General features: G+C 45.8%; 1 protein-coding gene across 1 annotated transcript in view; it reads left to right on the top strand.

Moving 5' to 3' along the window:
• The window catches only part of CRYL1 (crystallin lambda 1), an 87199-nt gene that overhangs the window by 46247 nt on the left and 26431 nt on the right, over nt 1-14521 (top strand). Inside the window, exon 4 of the mRNA XM_024125837.2 lies at nt 12240-12401. Coding sequence (XP_023981605.1) covers nt 12240-12401 — 162 coding nt within the window. The remainder of the gene's footprint in view (nt 1-12239; nt 12402-14521) is intronic.

Raw genomic sequence — 14521 nt, 5'->3', positions numbered from 1 at the left:
GTCAGCGGCCATGGCTCCCGGGCCCCGCCGCTCCGCGGCACGTGGGATCTTCCCGGACCGGGGCACGAACCCGTGTCCCCTGCACCGGCAGGCGGACTCCCAACCACTGTGCCACCAGGGAAGCCCCATTCATTTCTTTGTATAAATCCAGTTTTCTATCTGATAAATCCGGTTTTCTATCTGGTTACTTTCTTCCTTCTGCTTGCAGACTTTCCTTTAAAATTCTTTCCTATTCATAGATTCACAGGTTGGCTGGGAATGAATTCCCTAAGTTGTTGTTCCTCTCAGAAAAGTTTTTGTTTCTTCATTTCTGAAAATATTTCTGAAATATTTTTACTGGCTATAGCATTCTGAGTTAATGGGTTTTTTCTTTCAGCACTTAAAAATGTCACCCCATGACTTTCCATCTTCTATGATCTCTCACAAAAAGTCTTGCAACTCTTAATTTTGTTTTTTGTATATATTATGTGACTTTGTCTCTGACTGCCTTCAGTATTTCTCTTTGTCTTCCATATTCAGCAATTTGAATATAATATACGTAGATGTGTGTGGATTTGGGGGTAAAGAGGGGTATTTACCCAGCATTGTGTTCTCTGAGCTTCTTGCCTATGTGATTTGGAACTTTCATTAGTTCTGGAATGTTCTCATTATTTCTTTGAATGTTTTCTTCTGCCCCATTCCCTGTCTGTAGAAATTTGGGGATTTCAGTTACACATATGTTAGATCATTTGATATTTTTCCTACAGGTCTTGGATGTTTTATATGCTCTTCTCTGTCTTTTTGCTCTTTGTTTTTCACTGTGGATGACTGATCTTTAAGTTCACTGATTCTTTCCCAACTGTGTTGGGTCTACTGATAAGTCAGTCAAAGGCAATCTTCATCTTTGTTCCTTTGTTTTTCATTTTTGGCATTCTCTTTGATATTCTCTTCTAGTTTCTATTTCCCTGCTAAAATTACCCATATGATATTGTCCACAATTTTCATTTAGAGCCTTTAGTGTATTAATCATTTAAAATTCAACGTCAGATTATACCATCATGTGAATCATATCTGAGTCTGGTTCTAATGATCGCTTTGTCTCCGGGGTGTGCACTTTTTTGTATGCCTCACAACTTTTTGTTTTGGAAAGCCAGACATCCTGAGTAGGACAGCAGATTTATGCCTGGGATTTGGCATGCCTTTCCTCCTGGGAGGCTTTTATTGTGAGGATTTGAGTTAATCTACTTAGGAGTTGGACAAGCTTTAAGGTTTGTAAATTGCTATAGTCACCCTTGGCGCATACAGGTTTCAAATTCCTTTAGCAATACCTTGTGTTTAAGATGACGACTGGCTGGCCAGAGGGCTTTTTGCCTCAGTATCGTTCAGTCTTCCCTTTGCTCTGCCCTCAGAGAGGATCTCTTTCCATGTTCTTGCCCTGTCCCCTCCCAGAAGTATTCTTCTGTTACTTGTTACTTAATACTTGCCAGCCTGGGGAAGGGTCTTTCCTTGGGGCTCTGATTAAGCCTTAGTCTCAGGCAGGCACTGTGTCCCTGGGGCTTGGGGATGGGAGGTGGGGTGGAGGGGAGAGATAAGGCAGGGACCTAGCATGCATTCCTTTCCCTCCCCCAGGGGATAAGGGTTTTTCTTTCAGATCCCTTCCCCCACCTACAGTGGGTTTTCAGTAATGGTAGGTTTTTTGTGCTTTTGTCTCCAGTCGTTTCAGTGAATTAAGATGTATTTGTATCACATATTGAATGAGTCAGATGTTGAACCACAATCGTTCCCGATTATTCCCTTAGATTTTTCTTGTTGACATTTGGACTTTGAGAACCTTATGTCTGAGACTGGCCCTAAGTACTGGAAAATTAGTGGGCCTCGTGTGCCCTTGCCGGGGTGTCTGTCTGCGCTGGGAGTAATGTCATCAATCTGCTCTCAGCACCAGAAGCTGTTGTAACAGGAACAGAAAAATTCAGCTACAGGTTAATCTTTTCGGCATATATAGAGACTTAAAAGAAATGATTGCTAAAAATTTAAACACTAAATTATAAAATGGTTTCGCCCCAAGGGAAGGACTGGTTTTTTTTTCAGTACTTAGCAAGCAATATTTTAATATTTTAAAATATTTAGTATTGTAATATCACAGGAGTACCAAGGAATTTTCCTGACAGTGTCGTTGGATTAAACAATGGGCTGACATGTGGGCTTTATTAACCAGGCCAGCTGAGCCTGCCTCTGAGCCGGCCTTGCGGGTCTTTGGCCAAGACGCGGCTTAAGTTAATGTAGTGGTGCGACACACAAAGCTGTGCTACGCTGCCAAAGCCACACACGACGTACAAGGTTAGGTGTTTCTGTGGCGCAGGTGGCTGGGTAAGATGAGGGCAAGGCCCCCCTCTCGGCGCCCGACTGTCCTCGCGTCCTCGCATCTGCGTGAAGAGGGGGGTCTTGTTGGATGAGGAGGTGGTCTCCTCAGTTAGCAGAAAGGGAAAACTAGCCAGGCCAGCGAATCAGCTGACGACCAGTGGGTAACAGAGCTAGACAGCTTCTCCTCGGTTCTTGGTTCTTTTTTTTTTTTTTTTTTTTTTTTAATATTATCAGTGTTCAATTTAGTATTAATTTTCTTAACCTTCAATATTAATATTCGTATTATTCAATTAAGAATAATAAGAATAAAAGTGTTATGTTACCTTCCATTATTTCTTCCATCATTTCTTCTGTAATGCTCTTCCTTTGTTTATGTAAATTACTCCTTGGTTCTTAAAATAGAACTCACCCCCTTTCAATTTAAGGCTGTGACTCAGGGCTTCAGAAGTTTTTGTTTTGTTTTTTAAATCAGGAAGGATTGCAATTTTGTTAATCCAGAGGCTCTGAGTAAACACACACCTGTTGGTGGGGTATGTGTTGTCATCAACTGTTTTACCAGATGAGTAAACCATTGGGGATGGTTAGTGCTTGTGAAACCCTTTAAGATCTTCAGTGGGGAGGGAACTTTTCCTTTCTTAGACAAGAGGTATAGGACTGATATAGAATTTTAATTTATTCTTTTTTTTTTTTTTTTTTTTTTTTTTTTTGCGGTACGCGGGCCTCTCACGGTTGTGGCCTCTCCCGTCGCGGAGCACAGGCTCCGGACGCGCAGGCCCAGCGGCCATGGCTCACGGGCCCAGCCGCTCCGCGGCACGTGGGGTCTTCCCGGACCGGGGCACGAACCCGTGTCCCCTGCGTCGGCAGGCGGACTCTCAACCACTGCGCCACCAGGGAGGCCCTCACCTGCTTTTAAATCTAACTTTTAAAGTTTTAAATTGTATTTTTCAGTTGAATTTCCATTTGATTCTTTTTATAGCTTCTAGTTATACGGTAAAACTATTTAATATCTTTTAGTTCCTTAAACATTAGTTATAGTTATTATCATGTCTGATAGGAGCACTCTCTGGCTGTCCTGTGGGTCTGTTTCTAAAGTCTGTGTTCTCTCTTGGTTTCTAGTCCAGGCTCCTCTATCTATTTTGTTTTGTTTGTGAGACATTGTTATGAAAAGCTAAGGCTCTGCTTGAGGTTCTGTTCCTCCAGAGGAGCTTCCCTGGAAGAAAGCCAGGCTGGGGGCACGTGACCCTAATTTAATCGTGGATTGTGATGAATTGAGGCTTGTGAAGGCTGGTCCCTGTTACTCTTAGGGTACAGCCCTTGAGGGTCCGAGCTACAAGTCCTGGCAGTTACTGCCTTGGGTGCTGATTTTCCCTCATTGATGCAAAAAGCTGCAAAAAGCTCTGCTTATCTTTGCAGCCATTTTGTCTGTGCGTCTGCAAAAAGCGGGTACCTTGAGGATAAAGGTGGAGTCAGATGTTAGGCTTGTAGCTCTGGTTTCCCTTTGACCTGAGTCTTGGCCCCGCAGTCCCTCCCTGCTTCCCATTGCTTCCCAATAACTTTAAACTGATTTTTAAAATAATACATTTTTCAGCTTTTTAAAAGTTCTTCTCAGCAGGAGGGCTTGTCCAAACAATCCAGTCTACCATGGCCAAAGTGGAACAGTCTCCACAGATCAGTCCTTGTACACCCCCTGCTGTGCAGCGTGCTGGCCCTGGGGTGTGGCGGTAAACGAGCCCTTTTGGAGGCCAAATGGGAACACTTTAATGTTCCTTCTGTTATTATGTGTGTGTTTTTTCTCCCCGTAATTCCACTTAAGAGCAGTTTGTGATACTACATTAGTATTCTGACTTTGACCGCCGGCACTGCGAGTGTCTGTTTGTCCTCGAGGTAAGTGCACGGGCATGGCCCGCTGGTGTGGTGCCGCCTGCTTTTTCGTTACAGCACATCGCCTGCTCTCTTATGGCTACATGCATCTGTGTTCCCCACCAGCACTCGTGCTTCTCGAAAAGCAAGGACTGCATCTTCTTGTTCTATTTCTTGGCAAAGTTCCTTACATAGACTAGTTCCTCGGTAGAGTTGTGTTTAAATTCACACGTTAAAGCTAATGTTTTGTGACTTGTCAGCCAATTTCAGACTTCCGTCGACCCAAGGTCACCTCAGTGGATCTACTTCTGCAAGATTCCAAAATATTTATAGACCAGTACACAGTCACATACACCAAGAGAGGCTTCGCTGGGATGTGGCACAGTGTTCTTGGGCATGAGGTGGGAGTCATTGCATTAGATGCAGGCGAGAGAATTTTCCTCTATTAAAAAATGCCAGAGGTCATGCTTACAATGGAGAACTATCTGTGGGATTAGCAGAGTGGCTACTAGCTGAATAAATGCGGGGAACGCCAGCAGGTAGTAGGGGTCATGCTTATGGGGCCCATCCACTGCACGTGTCCCAAAAGCAGAGGTCGGGCCACCCTCAAGCCTCAGGGTACCGCAGACAAATGCCTGGACTTTAGCAGACACCAGTTTGGGCCAGGAAAATGCTTAGTAAGAGAACAGACTTTTAGTCCATGGAAGGTAGGAGTCTGTTTTGAACACATAGCTCCAGGAACAGCTAGCACTGCCCCGCGGGCTGCCTGAAGGCAGGAAATGTCCTGCGTTTGCCCTTCAGCTCACTTTAGACATTTCCTCTAAAGTAACGTGAGGCTAGAGGGCGGTAAATACGCATCCACTGAGGTTGGAGTCAATTGATTACCACGTTACAGAACTTGTCATTCATTACTTCATTAATTGATTCAGCAGACGTTTACCGACTGCCTTCTTCGTGTCAGATACCGCTCTTGGAGCTGGGGATATAGCAATAAACAAAAAATAAAAATTCCTGCTCTCCTGGAGCTTTCATCTTTGAATCCTCTTTTCCGGTACTGATGTGTTTAAAAATATAACCATTTTTAAAGCGACAGTTCAAAAGATGGGCAGGGTTCTCCTAATACTCCTATTTTCTCCTACATGTGAGGCAGCTTTTCTGAACGTAGGAACATAAAACTTCTCCTCCCCAGTCTTGGAGTTTGCACCGTGTTTATTTGTACCCCAGGACACCCAGATGTGGTCAGAGGGTTCCTGGAGGCGATGGCTTTACGACATCTTTAAGTACATAGCAGGTATTTAGTAAAAATGTGTTGCTTAGTGTTAGACTACATTGCTGATTATAAATATTTTTTATCACATAAATCTGATGTTTTAGAAACATTTTACAAAATAATGAGGCTTACTAAGGTAAACCTAGTGATTTTGTAGGCAGGGGACTGGAATTATGATGTTGCTCTTCTGTAGATCATTAGATCGTTAGATTTTTAAGGTTCTTCTTTCTATACTGGCAAGTTAATGTATCAGCTGGCACTAGAAAAGGGGGGCAGATTAGATGAATTTGAAGCGCCTGTGAAGCGTCCACGTGAAGATGGTCTGAGAAGGAGAAATAAACGTGAGTTGACATTATAGATTGGTGATTGAAGCTGTGGACCTGCTTAAGGTTTCCTAGGTGAGTGGAGGCCTGGGACTGAGCATGGAGGAGACCTGGTTCCCAGTGACTGGGCAGAGATGCTTCTCCAGAGGTTTGCCATGTTACCAGTCTTTATGGGACTAATTTGGGTATTGATTTCTGTTCTTATCTTTATTATAGTCTTTCTATTTTCTTTAGATGTATTCTGTTCTATTTCTGATTTCCTAAACTGGATATTGGACTTATTTCTCAGAGCTGTTTGAGTTGAACCCACACACTTTGATGTACAGCATTTTACTGCTGCTCGATGCTAAGTATATTGTAATTTCCATTAGGATTTCATTTTGACCCATGAACTATCTGGAAGTTAATTTTCAGTTTGGGTAATTTTTTGTTTGTGATTTCTGTCTTAAAGGCGTTGTAATTAGAGAAAATGGCTCATGTAATATGAGTCCTTTGGATTACTGAAGCCTGCATTGTAATTTAGTACATTGGCACGGTTGATAAATGTTCTGTGTGTGTTTGGAAAGGATGTGTATGTTCTGCAGTTGGATGCAAGGCCGTCCATGTCCAGTAGATCAAGCTCGTTACTTGTGTTTATTTCTCCCATGTGCTTCCTGAATTTTTGAATGCTTGTTCATAATAATTGAGAGAGGGGTATTGAAATGTCACAGTGTATGGTAGGTTTGTCTGATTCTCCTTGATGACCTGTCAACTTTTGCCTTTCTGTATGGCATTCTGGGTCCTTTCCTTGCCTCTGTCTTATTCATTAATTTTCTCTTCAGCTGTGTTTATCCTGTTGCTTAACTTACTCAGTAACTTAATTTTTAATTCCAATTTCTAGATATCATAGTTAGTGCTTTTCCAAATCATCTTGGTCTTTCTGGGTTTGATTCCTTTCTTATACTTTTAATTAATTTAAACATACTTATTTTACTAGGCTCTCCTATTTTTCAGTTATGCGAGGTTCTGTTCTTTGCTCTGTCCAGGCGGTCTCACGTGTTTATCGTTTTCGGTGGGTTGTTTTCTTCAGTGTGGTCTTTATTTGTGAATCCGAGGAAAGGTGAGGCCTCCTCAGCAGGTATGCCTCCAGGGTCTTCTTGAGTGTGTGTCTCCTGGTAGTATCATCACTAGCCTGGGAGAGATTTTTATGTATCTTTCTCAGCTTGTGAGTGTCCAGACCACGTGTGTAGTATAATTTTGAACCCCAAACCTGGGTGAAATTCAGGCTCATGAATAGGAATTCACATATTTGTTTTCTTCTCCCTCCACCCTGTGACCTTCCCAGCTGGAGCCCGGATCAAGACAAGCTCCCTGTCTTCTCCCTCAGCAGATGGGCTGTTTTTGGTTTAAACCAGTTGACCAGTTCACTGAAAATACATGCAGCCTTTGGAGGGTCTCGGCTGTATCACAGGGGCCCTGACTGCAGCTCCCTGAACCCTCTGGCCTCTGGTTCGGCTCTTCCTGAGGTCATCTGAACGTTCTCCCTCCCCTGAGGGTCACAGATCACTCTAGTGCTGGCTGCTCTGCTTTTCCTTACGTTCCTGAGGGGTCAGCTATTCGTTGAAAAGCGTGACTGCTTTTATGCGGAGTGATCCAGTTTGTGCAGGGAGGACTTTTAGGTCTCCTAGTCCGTCACATGACCCGGAAGCAGGAGTCTCCATCAGTTTATGGGAGAAACTTTATTAGCATACGTGCTCTCTTTTTTAAGTTTAAAAAAATTTCGCGTGAATTTGCCTATGCACCTTTGTTTTCAGGGTGATATACATTTTCTTGTTTTAACAGTTGTTGTGCTGCCAATTGGAGAAATCTGAAGAGGGCCTATTTTTAGCTAAATTCTATTGTAGGCCACAGGTCAGTTTTCAGTAAACAAACACACAGACCCATAAACAAATGCATGTATACATTTATATCAACTATCTTTCTAAATTCACCTATTTCTGACTGGGAGGTAAAACATCAGGACTGCAGGATGGAACCAAGCCCGGTGCCTCGGTTTTGGGTGGCCTGGTACTGCGGGTGATGGAAGCAGTAACCCCACCTTACTTTCCCGGACACGTCATGGTTTGGGATGGGGGAAGGCTCGCATTTAAGGACCAGAGGTGAGAGGTCATGGCTCTGTTACAGCATCTGGCAAGAAGCACATGGCTTGGTGGCTTTCTGAATGTTTAGCAGGAGAGGACGGGCAATCGTAATGCCCCAGTGATTCGTGTATGACCCCACGAGCATATACTTACTTTATTTAGAAATGCTGTAAAACTAGATGCTAATTGCAGGCTTATGGAGAATATTTTAAATTATAATATTTTCATGTCAAGCCTTTTAACTGAATTGTAAGTAAATGATTTCATAAAAGGTACCAAAAAAAATCATTGGAATGAGGCTGGAAATAGACGTCCCGTGAGGACAGCAGTTGCTGCCGGTGCCCCTCTGCCTGGTCTCCGTTCCCTGTGGTTGCCTGAGGAGGGGCTCCTGTGTAAAGCAAACCTCACACCTAATCCTCAGGGAGTCACATTCCTCAGTACGGTCCACACTGGTTTTTGCTTTGGAAAGGTCTCTCTCTCTTTTTTTTTTTTTTTTTTTTTTTTTTGCGGTACACGGGCCTCTCACTCTTGCGGCCCCTCCCGTTGCGGAGCACAGGCTCCGGACGCGCCGGCTCAGCGGCCCCGGCCCAAGGGCCCCCCCCGGACGCGCAGGCTCAGCGGCCACGGCCCAAGGGCCCAGCCGCTCCGCGGCACGCGGGATCCTCCCGGACCGGGGCACGAACCCGCGTCCCCTGCATCGCCAGGCGGACTCCCAACCACTGCGCCACCGGGGAAGCCCTGGAAAGGTCTCTCTTGATTGGGTATAATTTGTTCTAGATTACTGTAGAACTCTGTTTAGGATTTATAATATGCTTCAAAAAAACTTTATTTTGATTTTTAAGGAAAAATATGAGCCTCTGGTTGGGCACAGTGCTGTTTATTGCCTGTGATATTGACAACTTGTACTTTTCCTTTCTTCTTCTTTAATACATGCTCTTTCTGCTAGAGCAAGAAGGTTTGTCTGTTTTTTTTTTTTGGTAATCGTGACACGCACCTCTTGAGAAGACTAGTCATAGCAGTCTATTGGTGTGACGGATTTTAGAGATTGTGCTCCTGCAAGAAATACTGAAAAGAAATTGGTGATGATTAAACAGGTTGAAGTAAGAGGTTTAATTAGTGCTAAGAGACAGAACTTACGTGTAGATCGTGTCCACCTTCCAGTTGAGAAAGAATTCCCTCTGCCATGATTACAAGAGGATTTTAGCTCAACTTTCCTTTCTTCCCATGTCTTTGCTGCTAAAATTGGCTAATAGAACTTCTTTGCATGTAAAATACCTTAAGTACCAAAGTCTTCTAATTTAGTTTTTCTTTCTTTCTGGAAAGAACATTGAAGACTGCTTCCAGATATTTTGCATTAGCAAACGTAGATTTTCTAGCAACAGGATGCTTATCTAAAATGCCTGAATTGACTTTAAAACACTCAACTAAATTTCATTTTCCCCATGAAAGTATTTGTTTTGGAAAATGCACACGGTTGCACAGCAAGTGGGTAAAAACTTCGGCAGTGAGCTCCCGTCCAGCACCTCCTTTGGCCTGGGGGTCACCCAGTCCACTGACGCGTGGCGCCTTTTCCAGAACAGTCCTACTGGGTCGAGTGCTGTCGTTGGTGACTTTTACTGATAAGAAAACACCAAAGTATGTAAATTATTTACTTTAAAATTTCAAGTAAATGGGAGAGAACGAAAAGTTAGACCTACAAGACCATCATTCAGTTTCCTCCTGTCAAGAATGGAAGGGAAAGGGGGTGTTTAAACATAACCCCACCTCTTAAGTACCTGAACCCCCCTTTTAAGTATCTTTTAAGTCATGAGTAAGCTCCCTTTGAGGCGCCATTAATAGTTGTGACGCTTGGAAAGTTCCTTAGTGCTTTCCTTGTCCCCAGAGTTTCGTTTGTCAGAACCTGAGCTTGTGGTTGTACGTGAGAATATCACTTATTATGGGCCGCCTCTCTCTCCCCCCTCAAAACAAACGAAACACGAACAAAGAATAGCCGTTGCTTTGCAAATGCTGTCAGAGTTTAATTAAGCCAAGTCCAGCTAATTACCTTCAGCAGTGAGAGAAGTTTCACTCTGACAACTTCCCACCTGGTGGCTTGCCCTAGACAGGCCCCGGAAAGACACCATGAGCCCGCCGGGGGATTCTCACCTGGCCGCACTGCTGAGGGCAGGAGAGAGCGAGGTGTGTGTCTCTCGCTGTTGGCTGTCCTTCCCTGCTTCCGTCCCAGGCTTCTGTGGGAACTGTGCCACTGCAGCCGCTCTCAGCTCTGTGATCCACCCAGGTGACGACGGTCCTGAGTAAGAGTTTGCAGGCCCCCTTCCTCAGGCAAGCCATGAGTAACAGCGAGGAGATGAGCTCAAGGCTCGACAGGGACAGAGGCGTAACCCTGGCCCAGTACATGGGACACAACTGGGTCACTATTAACGACAACAGCAATCGAACTTCAAGCAGATGCGCCGTTAAAGCCCTTACATAATTGTAGCAGGTTTGGGTTTCCTCTGGTTCAAGTGTTCTTGCCTCTTTGATAATCAAATGATCTGAAGAAAGGCATAGAATTTCAAGGGAGAATCTGCAGGACGGGCTCACAATAAGGCCATTCACGGGACTCTTTTATTAGCTTACACTGTATCTGCATCACGTTTAGTCGCTGGCTTTACTACAAGGCTCCATTTAAACTTAACCCCACTTGCAGACTTAACTGATCCAGGAATTACTCAATACAACCGGCCAGCTACTGTAGCTTTTCCCCTCTGATAAGGGGATTTAACACAATGGGCTTCACAGTTCTTAAATGACTCCGTTTTTTTCCCCCTGTCTTTGAGATGTGGTGCTTATGTGACCTTTTGTTCTGAATAAAATTCCACATGGTTTGATTATATTTTTTAAAAGTACCAGCAAACACAGTAGTGACTTCTTACCCTTAGAGGAAAACGTTTAAAATCTTGTAGATGGTACAGAAATGGAATTCATGTCATAATATTTACACAGCCAATTTCACTATATTAGATATTAACTATTAGATATTATTAAACTTGAAAATACTTTATTTTTGAGGGGCGATTCTCATAAAATGACTGGTCGTACTTCTGCATTGCACTTGGACTTTTGCACACTTCTGGCTATCTGCTGGTGTCTGTGCCGTTTCTGCTACCACAGCGCTGATGGACTAACGTGGGCGCGCTCGGCCAGTGTGTGGAGGGCAAGCAGCCGGGGAGCCCGACCTCAGAGTGGGAGACGCTGGAGGAGGGATTTGGTAGCAAACCACGGAGAGCGCTGTCGGCCCCCCCGCTTCGGATCACACCTCAGAATGGTGGGTCTCAAACGTTAGTGAACGAAAGTCATCAGAAGGTTGCATAAAAATGCAGATGCCTCGATTCCACGCGCGGGGGGTCTGAACCCGTAGGTCTGGGATGGGGGCCTGAGAATTTGCATCTTTAGCAAGCGCCAGCTGATTCTGTTATCTGACCCCCCTGAGAATCATTCCCCCCGATTCACCAGGGCCTGGGAGCTCAGGGACGCTCCTGGGTGGGCGTGACCCTGGTGGGATCTCCCCGGGGCGGGGTGGGGGGGCGGCAGGCGGGAAGGTGGCTCCGGAATGTGCAGCGAGTATCCTCTTCTGTTCCGCCACCCTCCACAGCAGGGTGGCACCCGCCGCGAGCACCACGTTCCCAGGGACCTGCGTCACCCGCGGGCCTGCGCTTGGGTGTCCGAGAACGTCTTCTCACCCCCAGCCCCTTCTGTACGTCGTCAGAATGTCCGAGCAGTTGTTATCTGCGGTATTTAATCCAAATTTGCTTCTCTAGCCTCCTCCGTTACTGCCCTATTAACGTAATTTTAGATTTTTAGAAACAAAGGTCTCTGTCAAAAGATTTCCAATTAGAAGCGGACTCTCAAGGAGCCTGTTGGGAGTTACGGAGGTAACATGTTTGCTCCTTTCACGAAGCTAAGATTTTTCCTTGAAGATAAGTTGATCTGGCGATCGGGACAAACAAGTGGTGATGACTGCTGTTGATATCCCAGCGCTTTGCCTGCAGTGCTGTCGTGTATTCTGTTTGTAGAACCCACCCCCAACGCGGCTGAAGGACTTTTTTATTATGAGAATTTCCAGTCCCCCACACCACTAGAAAATACAATTCCCATACCTGCATCACCTGGTTTCCAGAGTTACCGAGATTTGTCACACTTTTCGGCAGCATTTTTTTCCCCTGTGCTTACATTTTGCTGGTCGTTTTTTAATTGGTTCTTTCTGGAATGACTTAACCATGAAACGCTTTGCCTGGGGTCTGAGTGCGGTGATCCTGATTAGTAACTGGAAGATGTCCTTTTCAGGAATGTGTTCCAGAAGACCTAGAGCTGAAGAAGCAGCTTTTTGCTCAGCTGGATGGAATCGTTGGGGACCAAGTTGTCCTGAGCAGCTCCAGCTCCTGCCTCCTGCCCTCCAGGCTGTTCTCCGGCTTGGTGCACGTGAAGCAGTGCCTCGTGGCGCATCCTGTGAGTATCTCGAGCCTGGAGACGCAGTGAGTCTCACCTGGCTTTCCGGGAGCAACGCGTCTGGACGAATCTGCTAGTACTTTGTAACTGCTTTACTGAGATCTAATTCACATATCACACGATTCAACTTGTACATTTCAGTGGTTTTCAGTCTATTTGGAGAGTTGTACAATATCAGTGTCTTACAAAGAATTTTATCCAAAAATCCCGTGAACTGTATCTTGTACCTCATGCACTGTGGGAGAGAATGAGGAATGCTTACAGACTTTCGCCCTTAAGTAACTCACCGTCTGGCTGAGGGGAGAGACCGCTAATCAGATCATCCCAGTGCCAAGGAAAGGTGCTACGTTACCGAAAAGTCTAGACCCCGTGGGATTCTGCAGGTGGGTCACCTGTACTGTGTGGTTTCCCGAACTTAGCTCAGAGTGGGGTCACTTGTGCTGATGTGCAGGGTCCGGGTCCCGCCCGAGATGCCGGTGCAGCAGCTCTGACTTAAACCCTCCTTTTTGGGGTCCCTTCCACCAGACGCTGTCACTGACTGTGCCAGCGTACTCACCAGGCGTGCGCTGCGAGGCGTGTTGGACCATGAGCTCCGAGTTGGCACGTGGCCGCTCAATCTTTTTGCGATTAACGCGTTAATGTCAGGAAAGGGGAATCAGAGTGGGGGTTCAGGGGTCATTCGTTGGACGTCTGAGTACCTAGTGGAGGTCAGTGTGACCTTGGAGAACTGGGACAGCCTGCTAGGACAGAGACACCGCTAACTTAGCTCAAGCCCACCCCGGGCCGAGAACAAGCATGGGCCTCGTAGAATCGCCAGGAGACCAGCTTGACTGCAAGAGCAGGAGAAAGGTGGAAGCCTTGGTAAAACTGGGGTCGTGGAGAATCGTGAGAGTTACTCTGAAGAATGAGAACTGGCTTAGGTACGGGGCAGCTCCTGCACGGAACTTGGGGCAGAATTCCCAGCACGAGCGGCCAGGGCCTAGGGAGGTGAGGGGTCCTCGAGTGGGGAGCAGGGGAATTCCTCTTTCTGAGCGAGAGGAGCTGAGAGGGGGAGATGAAGACAAGGGGAGTCAGAGATGCCGGCTGGGTCTCCCGTGCTGCGCAGAGGGGCAGCCTGGACCACCGTTTACGTGACTGAATGGTTCTGGATGTCCTCACACTGAAGTTTAATGGAAAGTGTAAAAGAATGCTTATAAAATAAGGAGACTTAGACCCAGAGCACAGAGGAGAAAACCAAGCATTTAGTTACCACTCCATACAGGTGAAAACAGCACCAGAGACACCTTAATTGAAGCATCCAAATACCAAGACCCATGAAGCATGTCACGTCTTTGCTTCCGCGACATATGTGTGTCCATAAAAAGCCTCTTAGACACCGTGATTGTTACTTGGTTGCTTCAATAAAAGGTGCAAGCCTCTTAGTCAAGAGCTTCCATTTCTAACCAGTGTTTTTACTTCTAAGTCAGTTTAAAAAACAACTGAATCAAATCGTTCAGAAAACACCTCCTAAGTCCTCTGACAGGAGTTTTACCCCATCTCTCTTTTTTTTTTCTAAATTTATTTATTTATTTTTGGCTGCGTTGGGTCTTTGTTGCTGCACGCGGGCTTTCTCTAGTTGCAGCGAGCGGGGGCTACTCTTCGTTGTGGTGGCTTCTCTTGTTGCGGAGCACGGGCTCTAGGAGCGTGGGCTTCAGTAGTTGTGGCACGTGGGCTCAGTCGTTGTGGCTCGTAGGCTTAGTTGGTCCGTGGCATGTGGGATCTTCCCGGACCAGGGCTCGAACCCGTGTCCCCGGCATTGGCAGGCGGATTCTTAACGACTGCACCACCAGGGAAGCCCCGTACCCCATCTCTTCATTTCCAACCACCATTGGGCAAGACCACACCCCATTCACTTTCCTCTCTGTTGCACGTAGCAGGGCATCTCCCACTAGGAGCCCAGTCAGTGACTGTGGAATAGCGACATCCTTCTCCCGCATACCTATCTAGTATCGCTCACTTTTACGTAATCAAGCACAAAGAGCAGAATCAAAGTAAGACCTTATTTTAAAAGTTAATCTCGGGCTTCCCTGGTGGCGCAGTGGTTGAGAGTCCGCCTGCCGATTCAGGGGACGCGGGTTCGT

The sequence above is a fragment of the Physeter macrocephalus genome, chromosome 13 (assembly GCF_002837175.3).
Source record: "Physeter macrocephalus isolate SW-GA chromosome 13, ASM283717v5, whole genome shotgun sequence".
NCBI lineage: Eukaryota > Metazoa > Chordata > Mammalia > Artiodactyla > Physeteridae > Physeter > Physeter macrocephalus.
Note: the sequence above shows the minus strand (reverse complement) of the source record. Positions and strands in the feature narration are given on the sequence as shown.